General features: G+C 47.5%; 1 protein-coding gene and 1 long non-coding RNA gene across 6 annotated transcripts in view; one reads left to right on the top strand and one right to left on the bottom strand.

Annotated features, from left to right (window-relative positions):
* The window catches only part of Dgka (diacylglycerol kinase alpha), a 30,407-nt gene that overhangs the window by 5,061 nt on the left and 1,922 nt on the right, over positions 1–23,424 (bottom strand). The window contains exons 1-19 of one of the 4 annotated variants that reach the window (XM_038314508.2): positions 23,371–23,387; positions 22,867–23,005; positions 14,119–14,253; positions 13,046–13,187; positions 12,438–12,511; positions 11,998–12,130; positions 11,706–11,783; positions 10,760–10,809; positions 10,263–10,337; positions 9,596–9,715; positions 9,380–9,494; positions 8,051–8,247; positions 7,821–7,940; positions 7,519–7,617; positions 7,128–7,196; positions 6,811–6,884; positions 6,607–6,678; positions 4,695–4,780; positions 4,511–4,600 (exon numbers count right to left, since the gene is read on the bottom strand). In XM_038314508.2, the coding sequence (XP_038170436.1) occupies positions 4,511–4,600; positions 4,695–4,780; positions 6,607–6,678; positions 6,811–6,884; positions 7,128–7,196; positions 7,519–7,617; positions 7,821–7,940; positions 8,051–8,247; positions 9,380–9,494; positions 9,596–9,715; positions 10,263–10,337; positions 10,760–10,809; positions 11,706–11,783; positions 11,998–12,130; positions 12,438–12,511; positions 13,046–13,109 (1,516 nt within the window). In that variant the 5' untranslated portion in view covers positions 13,110–13,187; positions 14,119–14,253; positions 22,867–23,005; positions 23,371–23,387. Of the gene's footprint in view, positions 1–4,510; positions 4,601–4,694; positions 4,781–6,606; positions 6,679–6,810; positions 6,885–7,127; positions 7,197–7,518; positions 7,618–7,820; positions 7,941–8,050; positions 8,248–9,379; positions 9,495–9,595; positions 9,716–10,262; positions 10,338–10,759; positions 10,810–11,705; positions 11,784–11,997; positions 12,131–12,437; positions 12,512–13,045; positions 13,188–14,118; positions 14,254–22,866; positions 23,416–23,424 lie in introns of those variants that run through there. The other 3 variants (XM_038314507.2, XM_038314510.2, XM_038314509.2) reach the window with 3 other exon arrangements.
* LOC119803309 lies at positions 2,844–8,530 on the top strand. 2 transcript variants are annotated; one of them, XR_005283636.1, is made up of 5 exons: positions 2,844–2,949; positions 4,527–4,623; positions 4,708–4,912; positions 6,577–7,723; positions 8,212–8,530. It is a non-coding gene; the product is annotated as an uncharacterized LOC119803309 (long non-coding RNA). The 2 variants fall into 2 exon arrangements; XR_005283635.1 differs by lacking the exons at positions 6,577–7,723; positions 8,212–8,530 and having other exon boundaries at positions 4,708–4,972.

The following is a 23,424-nucleotide window of genomic DNA, read 5'->3' as shown; positions in this document are numbered from 1 at the left end:
AATGTGTGGGCCAACATGCATGCACATATATACACACAGGGCACCAGCGAGATGGCTCAGTGGGTAACGACACGTGCCGCCAAGCCTGAGGACCTGAGTTCAATCCCTGGGACCCACACATTAGAAGAAGTGGAAGGAGAGAACAGACTCCTGCAAGCTGCCCTCTGACGGCCACCTGTACAGCAGGACACCACCCTGCCCGCCGCTAATTAAATACACGTAAATTAAAGCGACACAGAACCCGAGCATGTTGACACACCATGTAATCTCAGCAACTGGGAGGCTGAAGCAGGAGGCTCACAAGGCTACATTCCAGCATCTGTCTCAAAAGGAAGAAAATTATGAGACGTTTCCGTATTGGTGTGTATCCGGAACAACACAGAGGGATAGACCCCAAAACTTCAGGGAATATAAGGAACTTCGAACTTTCTGGGCATGCGTATCTGAAATAGTTATATTAATTTGTTTCTATTGGTTATTATTATTATTATTATTTTTTTTTTTTTTGGTTTTTCGAGACAGGGTTTCTCTGCAGTTTTAGAGCCTGTCCTGGAGTTAGCTCTTGTTGACCAGGCTGGTCTCGAACTCACAGAGATCCATCTGCCTCTGCCTCCCGAGTGCTGGGATTAAAGGCGTGCTCCACCACCGCCCGGCTGGTTATTATTTTTGTAACGAGGATGATTAGGAAAGAGCAGTTCCTACAGCTCTTCTCCCACACATCCGGCTCCACTTAGCAAAGCTTGTTGGGCAGCAAGATGGCCCAGCGGGTGAAGGCCTGACAACCTGAGCTGATCCCCAAGACTCCTGAAAGTTGTTTCCTGACTTCCACGCTTGTGCTATCGCGCACACAGAAGGGTTTTTTGTTTGTTTGTTTGAGATTATCTTGGACTCTCAGTACTTTGTATAGAGTTCTCCATTTAACTGTTTGGTTGTTGTCGTTGTTTGGCGACAGAATTTCTCTGTGTAGCAGCCTTGGCTGTCCTGGAACTCACTCTGTAGACCAGGCTGGTTTCGAACTCAGAGATCCACCTGTCTCTGCCTCCCGAGTGCTGGATTAAAGGCATGTGCCACCACCGCCCGGCTCTACTTAACTCTTACAATTATTCACTTAGCCTCTAAAATCTCACTCTTTTTGTTACAGGGCCCTCACAGAAGCCATTCCTTCATAGCTTTTCTCTCTCAGAGATCCACATTTGTATCTTAATACTCACACAAGGGAGCCTGGGCTGGTGGCCTTCCTGTGTAGCCCCAATTCAATTCCAGACAGGAAAATGAGTCCAGAAGTTTGAGGCCAAACTGGACAACATAGTAAGACACTGCCTCAAATAATAACAATTATAATAATAATAAAGCAAAGTATCAAAGAACCTTGCTTACATGGTGAGAGATTTTGCAGATGTGATTACATTAGGGATCTTGACTAGGTCATTATCCTGGCTTATCTGGATGGTCCTGAAACAATCACAGTCGTGATTATATGTGCAAGGAGGCAAGGGCGTGTCCGTGATCCCAGCACTGACGCTGATGCGAGGGAACTGCCTCAGCTTTAAGGCCTGTCTGAGCTACACAGTGAGTCACACAGCCTGGGCTATGTAGCGAGGGCCTGTCTCAAAACCCCAGATAGGCCAGTGAGCTGGTTTAGCAGATAAAGGTGCTTGTTATCAAGGCTGATGACCCGAGTTCAATCCTTGGGACTCACTTGGTGTGGAGAATGGACTCCTGGCCGTTTTCCTCTGACTTCCATTTCACCATTGTGGCACACTCGTGCCCACACATATGCATGCATACACATACCTGGAAACATTTGTTATTGTTGTTATAGGAACTCACTACAGCCCAGGCTGACATGAAACTCTCTATGTAGCCCAGGTTAGCCTGGAACTCAAGGTAATCCTTTTGCTTCGGCCTCTAAGATAATTGGTGTGAGCCACCATGCTTAGGTTCTGATGTATTCCTAACCACCCACCACGGCATCTTCATCTGGCTGCTCCACTGATACCTTAGCTTAACATGCACCAAACTGAATCACTGTTTCTGGAAATGGACTTCCTTCTACATCCCCATCATCATAACAGGCGTCCCCATCGGATCAGACAGAAACCCAGAAACCAGGAAACTACCCAAACCTATACCTCCTTTATCTCTGTTCCACCAGTAGCCAAGCCCTGTGGCTTCTACTGTACCCGTCCCTGTCTCCCTCAGGCAACTCACCTCCTCAGAGGTCCCATGGCGATATTCCTTTTACCTCCTGGTCTTCAAACCTTATGATAGCTTTTAGTGTCTACATAAATTTACATTAGTTCGGTATATTCTTGTGGTCATGATTCAGGTTGAGTAAACAGAACTCGGCGAGAGTCTCATTGACAGAACACAGCGAAGACTCAAATGTGTAATTTCGAATTGCCAGATTTAACAATTGTCAGAGAAAAACTGGTCACCCACACACGAGGCTTAGGTGAGGGCTGGAGAGATGCTTAGTGCATGAAGGTGCCCACTGCCAAGTCTGCCAACCTGAGCTTGATCCCAGCACTCACACGGCAATAGGAGAGAGTTTACTCCCAAAGTCATGCTCTGGCCTCCATCTGTATGCTGCTGGACCCATGTAAACACGCACGCACCCATAAAACTAAAAAAGTCTTACATTATAAAATAAAGTCAGAAAGCTTTCCTTTTTTTTTTTCTTCTTAATTTCTTTGAGAACTATCTGTGGTTCAAAGTTTACACATTCAAATATTTCAGTGGCTGCAAAGGAAAAGTAGGTGAGCAGAGGTGTGGGAGGTCCCTGTCTATGTTTTGCGTTTACTGGTTAATGAATAAAGCTGATTCGGGCAGTGGCTTAGCAGAACAGGGCAAGGTGGGAGTTCCAAGCAGATAGAGGAGGAGAGAGTAGGCGGAGTGAGTGAGAAGCCTTTAACCCCGCCGGACAGACGCTGGACAGAACTTTACCCGGTAAGTCACAGCCACGTGGCAATACACAGATTAGTGGAGATGGGTTAGTTTAGGATATAAGAGCTAGCTAAACATATGCTTAAGCTATTGGCTAAGCAGTATTGCAAATAATACAGTTTCTGTGTGATTATTTCGGGTCTGAGCTGCTGGGAAGGAACAAGCAGCCTCTGCCAAAGTAGCAGGAAGTCAGACGGATGGAGGTGAGCCGGAGAACACAATTAGAATAGCCGACCTCCACGGACTCCAGGCAAGCACATGGTACACAGACATACATGTAGGTAAAACACAGAGTAATGATTGTTTTAAAAATACAATGAAGAGTCTGGTGGTGGCGCACGTCTATAATCCCAGTGTTCAGGAGGCAGAGGCAGGCGGATCTCTGTGAGTTCAAGGCCAGCCTGGTCTACAGAGTGAGTTCCAAGACAAGCTCCAAAGTTACAGAGAAACCCTGCCTTAGAAAAAAAATAAATAAAATAAAAATTAAAAAAAAATCAATGAGGGATTAGTGAGCTGCCTCAGTGGGTAAAAGCACTTGTTGCCAAGTCTGACGTCAATTTAAGGAACCCATGTGGTAGAAGAGACCTGACTCCCAAAACTTGAAAATTGTCCTCTGGTGCGTTCAAGGTCAAGGCCAACTTGATCCACAGAGAGAGTTTAGGGGCAGTCAGGCCTATGCAGAGAGCCCTTGTCTCAAAAAAAGAAAAAGGAAGGAAGGAAGGAAGGAAGGAAGGAAGGAAGAAGGAAGGAAAGAAGGAAGGAAGGATGGACGAAGAGAGGGAGGGAGGGAGGGAGAGAGGGAGGGAGAGAAGGAAGGAAGAAGGAAGGGAAGGTGATAGAAGGAAAGAAGGAAGGAAGGGGGAAGGAAGGGAGGGAGAGAGAGAAGGAAGGAGGAAGGGAGGGAGAAGGAAGGAGGAAGGGAGGGAGAAGGAAGAAGGAAGGAGGGAGGGACAGAGGGAGGGAGGAAAGGAAAGAGGAAGGAAGGGGGAGGGAGGACAAGGAGAAAGAAGGTGTCCTCTGATATCTGCAGGCACTCTGTGACACAAGCATATGTGTACTGTGTGGAATTTTAGATAGTTAGAAAGAGAAACAAGCAACTAAGAGACTGCCTGACACTCACTCAGTGGTCACACACCTTTCCGCACCCCACACTGCTCCTCGCTACCCTACTGCGTTCCCTCATTCTCTGGGCCCTAGGATCTTGGGGTGATTAGGGAAGGGGGCTGCCACCCTCAACTCTCCTTGGTTCACAGTGCCATCCTTCTTCTTTGTGGCCACTCTACTTTGGTTCCCATCTACCGCTGCCTCTCTTCTTCCCCAGCCCTCTTTATACCAGACCCTTAGGGTGTTTGCCTGCCTGTAAGACTGCACCGTGTACATGCAGTACCCATGGAGGACGGTGTCAGGTCTTTGAGCACTGTGGTTGCAGAAGGTTGTGAGCCACCATGTGGGTGTTGGGAACTGTGCCCACGTCCTTTGGAAGAACAGTCAGTGCTCTTAATGCTGAGCCACCTCTCCAGCCCCCCCCCCCCATGCTCCAGCCAAACCCCTTTTGATCACTCACCTCTTCCCCACCTTAGGCAACGAGCCAGATCATTTCCAGTGCCCAGGGGCAACACAGCAACAGGAGGCACAACGGGCAAGTTGGCTTTGTCTGAGGAGGCAGGCAAGGAGAAGGTATGGAGGGGGCTGGCCCTGGAACACTACTTCCCCATCCCCTGCCCAGAGGCAACTCTCCCTGCACTGACCAATGCTTTCTAGAATCCAGCCTACTGTGCCGTCTCCACCACACACCAATACCCGGAATTGAGGAACGTCTCTGAAAAATTTGAGCCTGAGATAGGAGGAAAGAGAAAATGAAGAAGGATAACTGGAATCTACCAGGTCCTGAGCAGATAAGTCACTTCTTATCTCTCATGCCTTTGACCCTGTTTTCTGTTGTGGAACAAACTTTAACTGGGTAAAGGTGTGTTGCTTTTGTTTATGCTGCATTTGTTTAATTATGTAAAGATGTGTTGCTGTTTTACCTTGCCTGCCTAAGGCGCCTGATTGGTCTACTGAAAAGCTGAACAGTCAAAAGCTAGGCAGTAGAGGGATAGGCGGGGCTGGTAGGCAGAGAGAAGTAGGAGGGATTTAGGCTTGAGCAATAAGAAAGAAAAGAGAATGAGGGAGAAAAAGAGAAAAGGAGGGAGACACCCAGGGCCAGTCAGCCACCAGACACAGAGCAAGCAGTGAAAGTCAGACATACAGAATCAAAGAAAGATAGAAAGCCTCAAGGCAAAATGTAGATGAAGAGAAACAGGTTAATAAAAGTTGTAAGAGCTAGTGGGACAAGAGTAAGATAAGACCGAGCGTTCACTGCTGATAACAAGTCTCCATGTCATGATTTAGGAGCTGGTTAGTGGCCCACAAGAAAGCAGTTACAGTTCCCCCTTGCCAAAAGACTTCAGCTTGGGGCTGACAGGCTGACTGAGCTGGTAAAGCACTGACTTTCCAAGCCCCAGGACCTGAATTTGATCCCCAGAACCAACATAAAAAGGCCAGGCATGGTGTTGTGTGTCGTTCCTACTGTGCTGCCAGGGAAGCAAGGCGGAGGGTCTCTGGGCTGGTCAACCAGCCCAGCCTTGTCTCAAAAGAAGGATGGCATTCCTAAAGGTGACACCTCAAACTGTTCCATGGCCTTGATCCACCCAAACACCCGCCCCCCAACAACTCCCCTTCCTTCCCACACACACATGCACACCTGTGGGCACACACGCCATTTTTAAAGTACATAAAAGGGCTTGCCGAGCAAGCTCAACAAGCCGACTTCAATCCTCACGACTCGATTCTCAAAAGTTGTCCTGTGTGCATACACACATTGATGATGATGATATAATAATAATAATAATAATAATAATAATAAATTAAATGAAACTGTAAAGAGCTGGGCAGATGGCCAGGTAAAATTTCTTCTCATCAAGCACAAAGATCTGAGTTTTGAAGCCGGGCGGTGGTGGCGCACGCCTTTAATCCCAGCACTCGGGAGGCAGAGGCAGGCGGATCTCTGTGAGTTCGAGGCCAGCCTGGTCTACAAGAGCTAGTTCCAGGACAGGCTCTAAAAAAGCTGCAGAGAAACCCTGTCTCGAAAAACCAAAAAAAAAAAAAAAAAAAGATCTGAGTTTTGATCCCCAGAACCCATGCTAAAACAACAAACAAACAAAATACAAAAAGCAAGGGTGACCATAGGCTCCTGGAAACCTACCACTGGGAAAATTTGAGAAAAAAAAAAGATTTGAGATTTTAATAAGGGTGGAGAACGGAGAATGGGGAAGTTCTTGCTATCTTTCAGTGGTTAGAAAGAATTCTCTCTGTCCTCTGAGAGCAGAACCAAGAGTCAGAAAATCGGAAGTAATGGGATCATAGTGACTTGAAGGGAAGACAGCATTTGGGAATCGGAGCTCTTGTGTCTCCTCTAACAGCAGATTCTCTCTCCTCTCTCTCTCTCTCTCTCTCTCTCTCTCTCTCTCTCTCTCTCTCTCCTCTCTCTCTCTCTCTCTCTCTCTGTCTCTCTCTCTCTCTCTCTCTCTCTCTCTCTCTCTCTCTTTCTCTCTCTCTCTCTCTTCACACCACACACACACACCCCTCAAGCCCTGTGATACAGCCCTCGTCTATACCCACCCTTGCTCTGGGCCATTCTCCAGGTTGAACACCTGCCGAGGGTTTAGCATATACTGGAACTTCCACATCACCCTGTGTGAAAGGAGAAGACAATGTGGCCCGGCTGACAGCACTGATACTCTGTCCTGTTTCCATGGCGTCCCCCAAAGGACCCCTCCACACACATCCCCTAATCCCTCCACACTCCGGCTCACATCTGCTCACCTCTGCCCCTGCTTCCCTCCACTCTTAGGATTGACAAAGACTAGAAGCGGATGGGTGTTAGAAACAGGGTCAATCTGCAGTAGGCACAGAAAATAAGAATAAAGAAAGCATGATTTTGTCAAAGCTAAAGGTGGGGCCTTCAGAGACATAAACTGGCATTTCCTAAGACGTTTCCCCTCTCCTGTTTCATCTCCCCTCTCCTCCGCGACCAAGGTGAACCATTTAGGCAGCAGCTATACCCTGCTTTCTATTCCTCCCAAGAAGGCTCCAGTCAAAAGCTAGCATGACCTTTAGGCCCAAGCCCCTCATCCCTGTACCCTAAGAGCATCAATGGTAGACAGGCTTGCGTCATCTGCGGTCTTCAGTTTGCGATCTGGTACAGATGCCTGGGAAGGGAAAGAAACGGTGGATTATGCAGGAATCAAATGCATGGGTGTCACTGGAACACGAAAGGTCCTGGCTCTCTGTTCTAAATGTCCCTCTGGCTGGGTATGGTGGCTCACACCTATCCTATAATCCCATCCCTTGGGAGGCAGAGGTAGGCAGATCTGAGTTCAAGGTTAGCTTGGCCTACACAGCAAGTTTCAGGCAGGCCAGGGTTACATAGTGAGAAACAATAACAAAAAAACAACCCACATCTAAGGAGAGGTGTGTTCATGGTAAAGCAGGGATAGGCTGTCCCTTCCCAGCTGCTGTGGACGGTCTCACCAGAACTGTGGGATAAATGGAAGACGGAGGCAGGATATGATCACGGAGCGGCCCACAGTCACACTCGGTCCCCACAGCCTGCAGACAGTCGTCATGGATCTAGGAGCACAAAACGAGAACAAATCATGCAGGATACTTTATCAGTTCTCAACCTGAGAGTCTGGACAGGAAAGAAAGCCCTTGGGAGCAAGAATGACTGTGGCAGGTAGAGAGTTGGGGTGCTCTGGTCTCAGCCTGGGGCGGGGCGCGGGGAGGGCTGGGCGGGGAGGGCGGGGCGGGGAGAAGACAGCTCCTGAACTGACCTCCAGGTGGCACCATACACAATGCAGTCCTGTGAGGCTGTGGTAGATGCGGATCTTTTTCTGGCAGCGGTCACAACGTCCAGAATCACAGCCTCCTCGAACCCACACGTGTGACTGGACCTTGGGGGAGAAGGGCAGGACCTTGTCTGGGACGGTCTTGTGTGGGAGGGAATGAGGACAGGGACTAGGGGTTGGCAGCGTGGGAACGAACTGGGCGTGGGGTCACTCACACCAATGTCTTTCCGAGACTTGGCATAGGTGCTGACTTCACAAGGCTGGGCCTTCATGGCACAGTGGTCATGAACAGTGTACTTACAGACTGGGGAGAGGGAAGAAGGGCAGAGCTTTAATTGTGGCCTTTCCCCCCTCTTCTTCTTTCTTGGGAGTGAAGAAGAATCACTCGCTGGAGCAAGACCTGCAACCCTTGCTGCCAGGTTGTGGTAGAGAATTAAAGTTTGCAGGGGCAAGCCTTATCTCAGTCTCCTAAAAAGGCAAATGCCACCTCCTATCGGTCCCTACACTGTCCCCATGGCTGGCTGGAACTATGCCACCTCCTATCGGTCCCTACATCGTCCCCATGCCTGGCTGGAACTATGCCACTTCCTATCGGTCCCTACACTGTCCCCATGGCTGGCTGGAACTGACATAGCAAGTTCTGGCCAGCCAAAGCTACACAGCGAAACCTTGTATCAATAAAATAATTGAATCTTAGATGCAATGCCTCCTTTTAATTAATTGAATTATTTGTGTGTGGGGGTCGCATGTACCACAGTGTACCCGCAGAGGTCATAAGACAACTTTCTAGTCTATTTTCTCCTCGCCTTTCACAGGTTCTCGGGATTGAGCTCTGGACAGCAGGTCTGGCTACAAATGCTTTCGCCCACTGAATTATCTTCCCAACCCCTATTCACTTGTTTGGAGAGAGGGTCTTACGTAGTCCAGGCTGTACGGAAGGCTGACCTTAAACTTCCTCTGTAACTGGGGCCAGCCCTGAACTTCTGATCCCCCCCCACACGGCTGAGGAGTGCTGTTACCATGTGTTACCACCTGTTACAATGACTGGTTGTATGAACCTATCTACTGTTTACAATTACTTCCTCTTTCAAGTCAAAGAAACTAAAGCTTAAAAAGAATACATGAAACCGGGCATGATGACTCGCCCCTTTAATGCCAACATTCGGGAAGCTGAGGCAAGCTAGATATGGTGGTGTACACCTTTAGTGCCAGCACTCAGGAGGAAAGGCGGAAGGGTCTCTGTGAGTTCCAGGCCAGCCTGAGCTACAGCGCAAGAGCCTCTTTTTACTTATAATTTTTTAAAAATAATAATAATAATAATAAAGATTCTTAAAGAGAAAAAGACATACATACAGACTTGGGTTTGAATCTGAGCACAACACACAAATAACAATTAATAATAAAAGTTACGTTGCCTTTGCAGGATCATATAGTGGGAGTGTCAGAGCCTACAGTTCTAATCCTTGTTTCTCTGAGTTCCTTACATCACGTCCCCACTAATTGCTGGGCTTCCCTCTTCCCACACCCCTCTTCCCATCACTCACGGTTACAGCTCAGGCCCTGTTTGCCGAGGCCAATGCTCAGCTCGCACCGGTTGCAGTAGACTGGTCTGGGGAATCTCTTGGGTCTCCACATGTGTACCCCATCATCCTTCAGCGTCTAGGGGGTCACAGAGGATGCCAGCTTCTTAGAAGGCCACTTCTCCGGTGAGTATAAGCCAAGGCAGCTCTTGACCATCCCTACCAATCTTTCCCACTCACCATATCTACCCCCAGAAGCACAAGCAGCGGCACCGTGGTAGCGCCAGCCCGGACCCACTCCGCTAGGGAGACAGAGCCACTGCCGTCGTAGTCGACCTCTTTCATCATCTCCTGAAGGATCTGAATGGAGAAGAGAAGGAGCCCTTGCCGAGAGCGACCCCAGACACCTCCCCACTGCCTCTCAGGACACCCAGAGGGAGCCCTTGCTGAGAGCGACCCCAGACACCTCCCCACTGCCTCTCAGGACACCCAGAGGGAGCCCTTGCGGAGAGCGACCCCAGACACCTCCCCGCTGTCTCTCAGGACACCCAGAGGGAGCCCTTGCCGAGAGCGACCCCAGACACCTCCCCACTGCCTCTCAGGACACCCAGAGGGAGCCCTTGCTGAGAGCGACCCCAGACACCTCCCCGCTGTCTCTCAGGACACCCAGAGGGAGCCCTTGCTGAGAGCGTCCCCAGACACCTCCCCGCTGTCTCTCAGGACACCCAGAGGGAGCCCTTGCCGAGAGCGACCCCAGACACCTCCCCCGCTGTCTCTCAGGTGTCTCTCAGGACACGCAGCACAGTCATCCTAGCAGAGGGACCCAGGTGCCCATTAGAGATGGGATAAGGCAGATGCAGGACCATCGGGAAGAGAGCACAAAAAGGCAAGGAACAAACTGTCTTACCGGCCTCAGCTCGGACACATCCCAGTCTAGATATTCGGCCACTCGAATCATCTGGCGGATAATTCTTTCTACTTCCTGGGGCAAAGAGGGTAAAAGCCAGAGCTAGTCATCTCTTGTTACCAGTACTCAAGTCTAGAAACCAGGGCTCCTGGGTGCCCCTTCCAAATGCACCCCTTGTTCTCAGGTACCCTCCGCCAAGTCAGTAAACATGTGGCCGCTTCCCATCTACAGCCTTCTCTTTCAGAGTTCAAGCTCTCAGGAACCCCTTCATATTTGGTCCTAGTGGACTAAGAATCCTCTCGACACCATTGTCTCCTCTTTTTTTGGGGGGGGGTTGTTGGTAGTGGTGGTGAGAGGGTAGTGTTGGCAAGCACCACCCCACTGAGCTGCACCCCCCACCTTTGCTCTGCTTCTGGAGACCCTGGGAAAGTCCAGGTGGGAGAGCACAGGCTGGTGGACAGAGTCCCTCGCTCAGCACAGGGGGTCTCACAACTCACCGAGCTGTCCAGGATCCCGTTTCTATCCGAGTCGTACAGCTTGAAGGTGACTGTGAAGATTTGAAGGAACCCAGTCAGTTTGTGATCTAAAGAATTCACTCCAAGGCCAGGCAGGAAAGGGCTTGTAATCCCAGCACTTGGAACGTAGAGGCAGGCAGATCTCTGAGTTCAAGGCTACCCTGATCTACTTAGTGAGTTCCAGACCAGCTTGGGATACATAGTGAGACCCTGTCTCAAAAACAAAACAAAACAAACAGACAGACAGACAAACCCACAACAAAAACCCCAAGTATTCAGAAAAAAGAGGAAAATAAAGAGATATGGGAAGTCAAGAAGAGGACTGAGGCCGGCAGTGGTGGTGCACACCTTTAACCCCAGCACTCAGGAGGCAGAGACTAGGGGATCTCTGTGAGTTCAAGGCCAGCCTGGTCTATAGCATAAGTTCCAGGACAGGCTCCAAAGCTACAGAGAAACCCTGCCTTGGGGAAGAAGACAAAAAAAAGAACAGGTTTGATAGAACAGATGAGCAGGAAGGGCAGCTGGAAGCCCAGATATACACCAGGACTCAGGAGGCTGAGGCAGGAGGACAGAGAGTTTGAGACCAGGATGACTTACACATTGTGAGACCCTGTCTACATATAAATACATATAAAAATACATATAAAACAAAAAAGTGGGGAAAACAGCAATGCATGCCAGCCCTGGTAAATAGAATAAGGACAGCATACAGTTCTGTGCCCCCTGAGCATCCAAGGCCACCTACATGGGGATGTCTAAGACGTGGGACCTGGAGTGACATGCGGTAGCTCGTGTAGGCAGTCAAGGAGGATGGAGGAAATAGGCCTGCTCACTGGCACACCCTTGCCAGCCTTTAGAAATTCCAAAGGAATGAGGAAAGGGGGTCTGGGGAATATTTCCCTTCCCCTGCTCAGAACAACAGACTCACATTCTAGCTTGTCTTCTGGCCGGCCACCCTCCAGGAGGGAGAAGTAGCAGGAGACATCACTGAGACTGATCACGTTGCCTACAAAATGAAAACATGGCAGAGCCAAGGTCAGGCGCCTTCCACTCTGGGTCTTTTTCTTGTGCTTATCTCAGCTCTCCCCTTTATTTTTCCAGCTCCTTCTCTCTTGACCCGCCCACAATAAGAGACTGCTTCAGACCTCATCCTCCCCAAATGCAAACCCCTTTGGCTGTTTGTCCAGAGGCCCAGCCCAGCTCTACCTGCTTAAATGTACCTTTTGACTTAGTCTTTTCTAAGCTTTGACTAGCGTGAAAGGACCAAAACAGAGACCAGCAGAGGTGATGGGGGACTTCATCCACTTCCAGATAGAGTTTCAGGAATTGCTCAAATCCCACGTAGCCAATGTCCTATGATAAGAGTTGAGAGAAAAAAAAAAAAAAGAGTTGAGCATTACACTGGGGAGTCTGCAGGACAGAGAAGCTGAGGACTGAGGAATGGGGAGCCATACAATAGAGACCCTGCTGCCAGGCACCAGAGGCAGAAGAATGGTTACCTGGGCCATCTCCTGAGTTACTAGGATCCCTCGCCTTGTTCTAAAGCAATGGCTCCAGTAACAATCAACAATGGGGTATTTGGAGGTGGGAAAGCAAGAAGTGGGTCCACGAAAATTCCCGCAAGTTGGGAGTCAAGGAGAGGGCGCCCCATGTCACTCACATCTTCTTGGCAAAATCTGTTCATGTCACCATCCTCAAAGAGCTTGAGAACATCACTGACCTTTCTGGTGGAGTCTGGGTAAGAAGAGAGTAAGACAAAATTAAGAGCACAGCTTGGGGGCTAGAGAGACGGCTCAATGCTTAAGAGCATTGCCTGCTCTTCCAAAGGTCCTGAGTTCAACTCCCAGCAACCACATGGTAGCTCACAACCATCTGTAATGAGGTCTGGTGCCCTCTTCTGGCCTGCAGGCACACACACAGACATAATATTGTATATGTAATAAATAAATTAATATTTTTTAAAAAAGAGCATAGCTTGGTTCTCCTGGCCTTCTGCCAGAGTTCCACTTGGCCATCTACAGGAACAAAGGTTTGAATGAGAGGAGAGACTGCAAGAAGGGAAGAGCCTTTCAGCTTTTCCACAGCAATGCCCTTGTTTTCTCCGCTGAGGCCTGGAGCAAGCAGTCAGGTAGCAGAAACATGGGGAGAGAGCTGAGGCCTTAACATGGGCTGTGTGAAAAGGGGATCAGCTCCAGGTGGCTGGGACACTGGGGCGGAGGGTACCGAGAAGGAAACCTCCAGAACTGAGGGGCCGGGAGAAAGACTCACATTCCATGTATTGCTGCAGCTGAGCAAAGTCTTCTGGGCTGATTAGGCCCTTCTCTTTGGCCATCCTTTTTCTCCTCTGAAGGAATAGCACAAAGAGAGCCCGGTAGTACAGCTTCTTGCGTTTTTTTTTCAGAGGGTAAACCTGGGGGAAGACAGGAGCAGTCATGGAAAGTGGCTACTGTCTACATCTTGTGCCGGCTTTCCCGGTGCCTATCTCTAACTCTCCCCGACAAGGACTGTTCTCCGTCTTCCTTTCTCTGACTCATCTCTGACATTTTCTTTCATTTCTGGGCCCTTCTTCCACTCGGCACTCGGACTTCTCCCATCTGTTTGATTCAAAACACACACACACACACACACACACACACACACACACACACACACACACGCTGCGCCTGGCCTTTTTCAGTCCCCTGCCCTCACTTCAGGCTCTGTGGCCTCTGCCCATCTCCTCCCGCCCTCCTGAGAGTCTCACCTCAGCGCACCTCACATGGCAGGACCCCATCTTGCTCTCCCTCCAGCTACCACTCCCCGAGCCCCACACCCCCCCCCCGCCCCGCCCCACAACGACCTCTAGCGCATCTGACTGGAGGCTCAGAACTAGCGGGGAGCGACCTAGCTCTGTTCACATCCCATGGGGCTCTACTAGGGACGGGAGGGAACTTGGCTCGTGGGGCTGGGGAAGGTTGGACAGGAGACTCCTGGGTTTCCTGGGCGCAGAACTGCGGAGCTGCACGTTCTGCTATGACGCCAGATTCCCCACCCTGCTGGGTTACCACCTTTTATGGAACGCCACCTTTTGGTACGGATTCCAAGATACAAGCAGGAATGATCACGTAGTCCTAACTCCTGCTGAAGGACTAAGTGGTAGAGGGGGACATTTCGAGACGATTTTATTTTGTTTGTCTGCTAGGGTCTCGGTACTACGGGGCCCTGACTGTCTTAGAACTGGCTGTATAACCAAGGCTGCATCAAACTGGTTCAAGCAATAGGCCTGCCTGAGTCCTGATAAGCTATTGTATCCAGGGCCCTAAGCCTCCGAGGCAAATGTTTTACAATCGAGCTACACTCACCTTAATTATTTAATATCAGCAACAACAGTAATTACATATTTTACAGAAGTTAAATCGTTCAGGGCTCTTGAGGAGTCAGATCTAACTGGGTTCCACACTCCGCTGTGACAGGCCTGTGGCTTGGAATAATTACACCTGTAACAGGGAGAATGGCATCTGTGGTTCACAGGTGGGAAGCTAAATAAAATAATATTAAAAATAGCTCAAATAATGACAGGCATAAGTGAAGCCTACAAGAAATGGTAACTATTACTGTATTAATAAAGCTAAAAATTTAAATGAAAACATTTTTTCCCCTGAGACAGGGTTTCTCTGTAGCTTTGAAGCCTGTCCTGGAACTAGCTCTTCTAGACCAGGCTGCCCTCAAACTCACAGAGATCTGCCTGCCTCTGCCTCGTGAAAGCTGGGATTAAAGGTGTGTGCCACCACTGCCCAGTGAAAATTTTTTTTAAAGAAATAAGAACACAAAAAGAATTAAAAGTTAAAACAAACAAATAAAAACCAGTGTGGTGTCTTATCACCTGTAATCAAGAATTTAGGAAGATCAAGGCCAGAGAGGACCATGTGGTGAGAAACCTCTCACCCTTCCATCTCTCTGTGGGAAAAACGTTTTAGTGGCCCACAACTGTAATCTCAGCATTGAGAAGGTGCAACAGGCAGGAGGATAAGGATTTTACATGGTTCTCTACAAGTTCAAGACCAATGTAGAACACATTAAGATCCTGTCTCAAACAAAACAAAAAACTATAAATGACAATCAAAAAGCATTTTAAAAAAATCAGTGTTGCTTGGGGGGTGGTGCACGTCCTTTAATACCAGCACTTGGGAGGCAGAGGCAGGTGGAGTTCTATGAGTTCAAGGCCAGCCTGGTCTACAAGAGCTAGTTCCAGGACAGGGCTGTTACACGGAGAAATCCTGTCTTGAGAAACAAAAGACAAAACAAAAAAAACCCCAGTGTCAGACAGGTGTAGTGGTTCATGCTTGTAATCTCTGAAGCCTGGGGAGGCTGAAGCAGGAGGATGGCCATCTTGAAGATGGTCTGGGCTATGTAGTGAGACCGTATGTCAAAAATTCCAACTAAGCTTTGAATAGTGGCACACTAATTGAAGCACTCTGGAGCAGAAACAGGAAGATCTCTGTAAGTTCAAGGTCAGCCTAGTCTATAGTGAATTCCCAGACAGCCAGGGCTCTGTAGAGATCCTGTCTCAAACTAAACAAACAACCACCACAACAAAAACCTACTTGCTGCACTTTCAGAGAACTTGACTTGATTTTCAGCACACACACAACAGTTGGCCTACAATGGCCTAATATTAATTCTACCTTTAAGGGACTTGATGCCCCTCTTCTGGCCTCCATAGGCACTGCACACACATAGTGAATGCTCAAATATATACACATAAGTTAAAAAAAATCCATCAATCTTGGTGACCTATGCCTTTAATCCCAGCATGGGCAGGGGAAGGGACAGGTGGATCTCTGAATGTGAGAATAGCCTACTCAGGATACACACTTTTAGACAGAGCTACATAGTGAGTCACATAGCAGCACATAAATTCATAGAAATGGGCTTATTTAAGTTATTAGAGCTAATTAGAAACAAACCTAAGCTACTGGCCAAGTTTTCGTAATTAATAAGTCTCCTTGATACTACTGAGGAGCTGACAGTTCCCATGAAAATGGCACCCAACGTGGGGCACAGATTCCCACACAAACCCTGAGAAAGCTTAAAAAAAAAGGTTCCAAATGCACAAAAACAGAGCCAAACGTGGCTTCCTAGTCCTGCAGTCTCTCATACAGGCTGCAGTACAAAGACATCTCTTAGCCACTACTTGCAGGTTTGAGCTGCCAGCGCCATGAGCTAAGCCATACAGCAGTTTAAGATTTAGTTCATGCAGACAGAAAAGGTAACAGTATACAGTACACAGAAAAGCAGGTTCAGTCATTAAAAAAAAAAAACCCTACACAGGTTACAGTGTGTTTAAAAAATATTTGTAGGCTTAAAAAGAAAAGAAAATGGGTATAGATGGTCATAGAAAAATAGTTTATAAATAATAAGACAAAGTCCTTAAAGAGAAAATAAAATAACATAAAAAGGATAAGCCATGTCGAGACGGGAAATACACAGGGAGTCTGGATCCTGATTGTTACTATGTTGTCTTTAAATATTTTGATTGTTGATGAGCAGGCAATAGCTGCCGAGAGATATTGGATTATAAAAACTACTAAATTAAACCAACCTATTTATTTTTAAAATGTCTTAACTTCAAATGGAAGTAAAAAAGTATGTTGCATTGGGGAAGAGGTTATGCTTTTGTTTCCAAAGGAAATGAAAGGCTGTGGATTCATTCAAGGTTGATAGAGATCAGAGTTGATCAAGAAAGCCTCCCTGAAAATCCTGGCTACAGACATAAAGAACTAAACCTAAAATAACTACAAGACAGGTGATGTATATTTTACCTGTTTGAACATAAGACAAAAATCATCTGTGGCTGGCTTATGTACAACACACACTCCACACTTATCTGTTAACACAGCAGATATGTATGTTACCTTTGAAAGTTTGTGTTTCAGAGCAAGGGGACCTGACACCAATGAAAATGGGTGGCCCAGGTGGTAGAAACTCACTAACTACTCCGGTCAAACTTCGTCATATAAACCTCATTTTCCCATGACACTGAGACTAGACCACAGCAGCTCTCCCAGGACTTAACCATTATCCCAATTTTCTCAGGGTCCCCTAAAAGATACCAGTGCCCCCAGAAAACAGGAAGCAGTCTAGAGAACACAACACTCACATTCCCAAGAGATGGGGTGGATGTTTTTTTGTCATTCAGTGGGTTATGGATATTTGCCATTGTTTAGGGAGTTAAGTATTGGTCATGGTCAGAAAAAAAAAAGCTGAACAGAGGAGATTCGATTCAAGGGTCTTTTTCTGAAGAGAAAAAGGGGGGATATAATATAGAAATGATGGAATAAGAGGGTGTATTGTTGAGTCTACTTTTGAAGAACCACTAATCTCAAGTATTTTACATTGGCAACATTGGTATGGAATTTTGTATGTTGTTATAAATTTAAGATTATCTTTGCTATACTGTATTAATGTTTCTACTCTTGTTTAAGGTATTTTTGTACATTGATACAAATGTAAGGTTATTTTTGTTAAAACATACTGTACATATGTTTCTACTCTTTTTTTAATTTATCTATTTTATACACATTGGTGTTTGTGCCTTCAAATATGTCTGTGTGAGGGTGTTGGATCCTGTGGAACTGGAATCACAGACAGTTGTGAGCTGCCATGTGGGTGCTGGGAATCGAACCCTGGTCCTCTGGAAGAGCAGTCAATGCTCTTAACCACTGAGCCATCTCTTCAGCCCCATGTTTCTACTCTTGTTTAAGGTACTGTACCTATGCAGCTCATTTAGCAATATAATGTAAATTTTTAGTCCTTGAAAGCTATTACTACAAACCATTTAGGATAATAAAGAAATTCGTGTTAGTAGTTAGTCACCTATAACAATCAGGTATATTTTTAAGGTCAAACATATATTGTAGATAGACAGGTGGTCTTCAAACATGTCAGAGATCTACAGAATATGCCATTTAAAATGTTTTAATAATATAAGGCGTTTCGTGACAATGAGACACATCTGCTCCTGGCAGCATCAATTTAATGAAAAAAGAAAAAGACAATGGGCATTGAAGAAACTCCATATGGAATTTGCTTTCTTTATGGCAAAAGCTAGTCACTGGGCAAAGAAACTGCCCTTGCCTCAACTGCTGAAGTATGCTGTCCAAATTGTACAAGCAGGACACAAAGGAAAACATCTGCCAAACCTTGTCAAGACAAGGTAGGAAAATCTTTCAAAATTGCTGCTTCCCAGAAAAGTCTGTCAGACATTCCAAACCTGTAGGCTGAAGTGGATGGCTCAATATTACAGAGGAACCTTGGGTGATTGTCCAGGCAGCAGCTGTTTCTGTCATTTCTATAGTTTTGGAAGTTGTTTGGTCTACACTTCCTGTTTACTCAGGTAATATTATATCCTTCTGGGGTCTTTGATGGAGTTCAAGACTAGACAGTTATAGTTTTCCTTGGTTATGATAGAAAGTAAATTAGGTATAGAGCTTTAGATTCATCAGGATAGAATAAATAATGGAGTATTTTCTCCAAATATGTCAAACACAAATGGACTGGACATTGTAACTGTTATTCTTACCTGATAATTGTTCTTATTGTATATATTTTTATTATAGTTAAAACCTTTGGTTTTTATTTAGACACAAAGGGGGAAAGGCTGTGGAATATTCCTGTACACTGTATAAAGATGCATCACTGTAAAAAAAAAAAAAAAGATGCATCACTGTTATTGGTTTAATAAAAAACTAAATGGCCAATAGCTAGGTAGGATTTCCGGGGCAGAGGGACCACTGGGAAGGAGTCATCGACAGCTACGCAGAGAGGTAGCAAGGCATGCAGGAAGACAGGTAAAAGCCAAGAGTCATATAGCAGCATGTAAATTAATAGAAATGGATTAATTTCAGTTAAAAGAACTAGTTAGAAACAAGCCTAAACTATCGGCTGAGCTTTCATAATTAATGAATCTCTATGTCATTATCAGGGAGCCGAGATTCCTGATTTAAAAAAAGTCCAATTATACCTTGTCTCAAAAACAAAAACAAAAGCCCCAAGGAACCAAGAGAGGCTACTGAGAAAGTCCAGCAGATGAAGGAGCTCATTGCACAAGTCTGGAGGCCTGAGCTGCATCCCCAAATCCCATATAAACGTCAACAAGAGGAGCTGGAGAGATGGCTCAGCAGTTAAGAGCACTGACTGCTCTTCCAGAGGTCCCGAGTTCAATTCCCAGCAACCACATGGTGGCTCACAACCATCTGTAATGGGGTCCGGTGCCCTCTTCTGGCCTGCGGGCAGGATACTGTATGTAAGAATAAATAACTAAATCTTAAAAAAGAAAGTAAAACATGGTGGGGCACACCTTTAATCCCAGCACCTGGGAGGCAGAGGAAGGTGGATCTCTGTGAGTTCGAGGCCAGCCTGGTCTACAGATAAAGTTCCAGGACAGGCTCCAAAGCTACAGAGAAACCCTGTTTTGGAAAAACAAAAAAAGTAAAAGAAAAGGGAAGAAACTCCACAAAGTTGTTTCTGACCTATATACACTGATGCCACACTGGCAGGCAGGCACACACACACACACACACACACACACACGTACACACACACTAAAAATAAACAAAACTTTATAAAAGAGAACTTAGAAACAGAAGAGAGGAGAAGGAAGATACACCTGAAGCTCAGGGAAGTCATGGGCTGGGATAACCTAGGACAACTGGAAGCAGCCCAGTGAGGCTCTCGCTCCCAACAACACAGTGAGGTCTTCACTCTGCTCCGCTCTCCCTGTCACACACTGCTTTCTGGATCTACGGGATGCCAACGTTTGCCTCACCATGATATCTGCTGTCCTGCCTGATTAGGATACTTTTCCCTTCTCCTGGCAGAGCCATCACCCTCAAACACCAGTTCATGATAACTTCTCAGATGTTCCATCCAGTTTGGTTTCTGAGACAGTCTCGCTAGCCCAAGCTAGCCTGAAACTCATCCAACTCTCCTGCCTCAGTTTCTTCATGTTCTTGTTCTATCTCGGCCGTGGCTCTCTTTAAGTGTTTATCATCTACCAAAACGTTGGTTTCACAAAAGCAGGGACTTGTCGGTCTTCTTCCCTACTCTGTCCTCAGTACCTAAAACAAGACTCAGCATGGACCTGGGCTTTCAATATTGGTTGTGTAAACCTGAGTAGTCATTTTGGGGGGACTATTAATCCAACTTTAGATAAATAGGATGCCACAGAATGTCCACTTGGCAGCCGGAGAAGTATGAGATAATTTGGAGGGTAGATAGTAGGTACTAAATAAATAGCTGTTGAATTTGAGACTGGGGCTAAAAGACACTCATTGAGGTATTCCATTGGACACTCTGGTCCTGCTGGAGGGGTAGCTCAGCTGGTAGAATATGAGCTCAGCATGCACAAATTCAATCCCCCACACAACATAAACCAGGCATGATGATACGTCACGACGATGCCTATAGTCTCAGCATCTGGGAAGTGGTGGAGACAGATCAGAATTTCCAGGCCAGAGAGGCCTACATGAGACCTCGATTCTAAAACAAAACACTCTGACCTCTGTCCACTGATTTAGGGAACGTTGGTCTGGATGCAGAGAAGCATTTGGGGCTACGAGAATAGCTCAGGCATTTCCTTTCTGACGGCGTCAGGTCTCCTCTGAAACCTTTGCCCCACGACCTGCGTAGCACAACGTCCATGTTCCAAGGACTTCCTGAGAACACTTGAAAAGCATCTTTTAGGACGGTGACACCCATCCCAGGAAAAGACTTTGCCTTTCTGGCTTTCACCAAGGACTATAATCCATCCTCAGCTGCCAACAGTGCTAAGGAATATTTGAGTTTTATGATCATTAGAGCTTATAGCTTAATTAGCATCTCTGATTACTGCTGAGGATGGAATATGGGAGATGGAACTGACGGAGGGAGAAAGGATAGAGAGAGCAAACAAGGGACAATGGAAAGCAGAGAGGCCACGACCCTTCTCTCTAGCCCCTTCCTTGGCTCCTCAGGTCTTACACCTATTTTATTTTATTGTTTGATTCTGAGCCGGGTTTACTATATAGCAGTTATCACAGCCTCTAGAGTGCTGGGATTCCAGATGTCTGCCACCACACCCTGCTCAAGAATGAATCAGGTTAGAATCCGAACTCTCAGGTGAGTCATTTGATTCACTTGACCACGTGAATGTTTTTAAAGCTGGGATTGAACCCAGGGCCTTAAAAATCTCAAGCATGAACCAGGTGGTGGTGGCACACGTCTTTAATCCCAGCACTCGGGAGGCCGAGGCAGGCGGATCTCTGTGAGTTCGAGGCCAGCCTGGTCTATAGAGTGAGTTCCAGGACAGGCTCCAAAGTTACAGAGAAACCCTGTCTTGAAAAACAAAACAGAATGATCTCAAAGCAAGGCAGGTAAGACTTCTACTGAGCTATAAACACTAGCCCAACTTTATCAATAAATAGGCACCTAATCACAGAGTGGATTTTAAGTAAGCTTATATAAACCAGTGCACATAGCAAACTGCATGACACAGAATAAGAACTCCATAAACATCAGCTAATATTATATAAAGTAATACGCAGAAACTAAGTTTATGTGTGGTGAGGCGGGGTGGGATAGGCAGGTCCAGCTACTCACGAGACCGTGATGAAAAGCTTGGACTACAGAGTAAGTTCAAGGCTAGCATGGGGAATTTCGTTGAGACCCTGTCCTCCACCTATTCCACCCCCCCAAAAAAATAAATACATTGGATGTTAGGAAAAATTATACTTTTAAGCCAAAAACTCACAAATCCTAGTGATTTCCACGGGCAGTGAAGCCCAGTGATGTACCTTCCACCCAAAGTAGAAATACCTATGTCAGGTACAGACATGTAGTAGCATCAAGATCATGAATTTGCCTCTGAGAAACGAGGAGGTGGCTAGAAACGTTTGAGTCAGGGACATCTGTGGGTTGGAACCTTGGACATTGGGGTCTTCTGCGGGAATCTATTCAGTTTGCTCTTGGACTTGAAGCAAATGGAGCAAACTGTTGGATCCTGGGGCCTTAAAGACCCGGAACAAGTCCAAAGTTGTCTTTCAGCTCCAACACGACCCTGAGGCTACAACCTGGGCTAGTCCAGACACTGCAAGGCTGGAAGGGTGGGGTCCATAGCCCTACCCCCAGCTGTTTGTGACTCACCCGTCCCTTCCCTCCCCTGGTTTCCCGACTACCTTTACCAACCTAGGGTGAGACCGGAAGAAATCGACTTGGAGGGAGGGAAGGGATCCTACAACATCCTGGGTTCAGAAAGACAGTACCCCCAAGTCTCGGTGCCTCTCATTCTCTCCATCTAACTTTAAACATCGAATACTAAAATTGCAGTTGTGAGCAAAGAGCTAAGGTTTCCACCACCGGCAGTGACATTTAAAATTTCCTTTTCACCTTATTGCCCCTTCCAAGTTCACCATTAGTCGAGAACTAGAGGTTTCTCTAGGACATTCAGGATGTCCCAGCGAGAAACTTCACAGATCAAGCACGCAAGCACTCCCAGTTTCAGCGCCAGGCCTGATGAGCTGGACTTAACCATATCAGGGATGGTGCCCCCTGTTGCACAGGGTTGCCGGTCCATTCTCTCCTCCCCATCCCTGGTGCTAGCCAAGGGGGATTTTTGTTGTTGCTGAAGCATCAGAATTCATTAAATCACCACAAACATCAGGGATGGTTGTTAGCCTGGATGGGGGGGGGGGCACGTTATGTTCCTGTGCGGAGGGTGTCGTAGCTACTAGTACAGGAGGAAGTTACGATGTTGGCATAGCTGGGGGGATGAGGGCTTGTATTTTCTGAAGGTGGAGAGATGGCCAATAATATTTGCTTTTCTTCCTCGGTAATTAGGTTCATTTATCGTTTTTAAAGCTGAAAAGAAGGATTCCCACCCAGTCTTCTCAGAAACTTCCCCGCGACAGGTGTGGAAAGGATGGGAGGCCACAGAAGAACCCTTCTTCACCCGTGTGGCGGCACCGTGGCTTTCATAAGGGACCTTTCTTCCGAGTTCCCAGGAGTTGAGCTTCCCCAGCTCTCGGAGTAACCAAGCGGGATGGGGAGTAAGGTCTGGGGGAAACGCCGCTTACCCGGGTCTTGCGCAGCCCTCCGGCAGCTCCCGCGATTCAGCGCAAACCCTTCCAGCAGCCGGTTCCAGCTGTCAACGCTTCCTCCTCCGGTCGCCGCAACCCTCACCCAGCCGGCGGGGCGGCCCCTTCCGCGGCCCTTCTGCCCGGGTGCGAAAGTGTGCGAGTGGGGCGGGGCTCGCGGGGCTCTACCTTACCCCGGGAGAGCTCACCGTCGGAGCTGGGGCGAAGGAGCCCGAGCTGGGCTGGAGGGGACGGGCTAGGCAGACGCGGCCCGGCCGCCGCGGGGCCGCCCAGCTCCTGACGACATACTGCCCGCCCCCCACCCAGCCTGCCCTCCCGCCGCTCCCTCGACCACCGCTGTTGCCAGCTTTCCAACACGATCTTCTCCTGGGCTCCAGAGTATCTCAGGGCTTTCCGGTCTGTGCCACTTTCTCCACTCCTACGCTTCTGTCTTCCCACGCGTGGGGCAGCACTACTATTTTTCTCTTTTTTCTAATTACTCACCGTCTCTCCCATTATCCCTCCCCTGGGCGGCCAAGGATAGGGGTCAGGGTGCTG

The sequence above is a fragment of the Arvicola amphibius genome, chromosome 17 (genome assembly GCF_903992535.2).
Source record: "Arvicola amphibius chromosome 17, mArvAmp1.2, whole genome shotgun sequence".
Lineage (NCBI taxonomy): Eukaryota > Metazoa > Chordata > Mammalia > Rodentia > Cricetidae > Arvicola > Arvicola amphibius.
The sequence above is the reverse complement of the archived record's forward strand: the minus strand, read 5'-3'. Positions and strand labels throughout refer to the sequence as shown.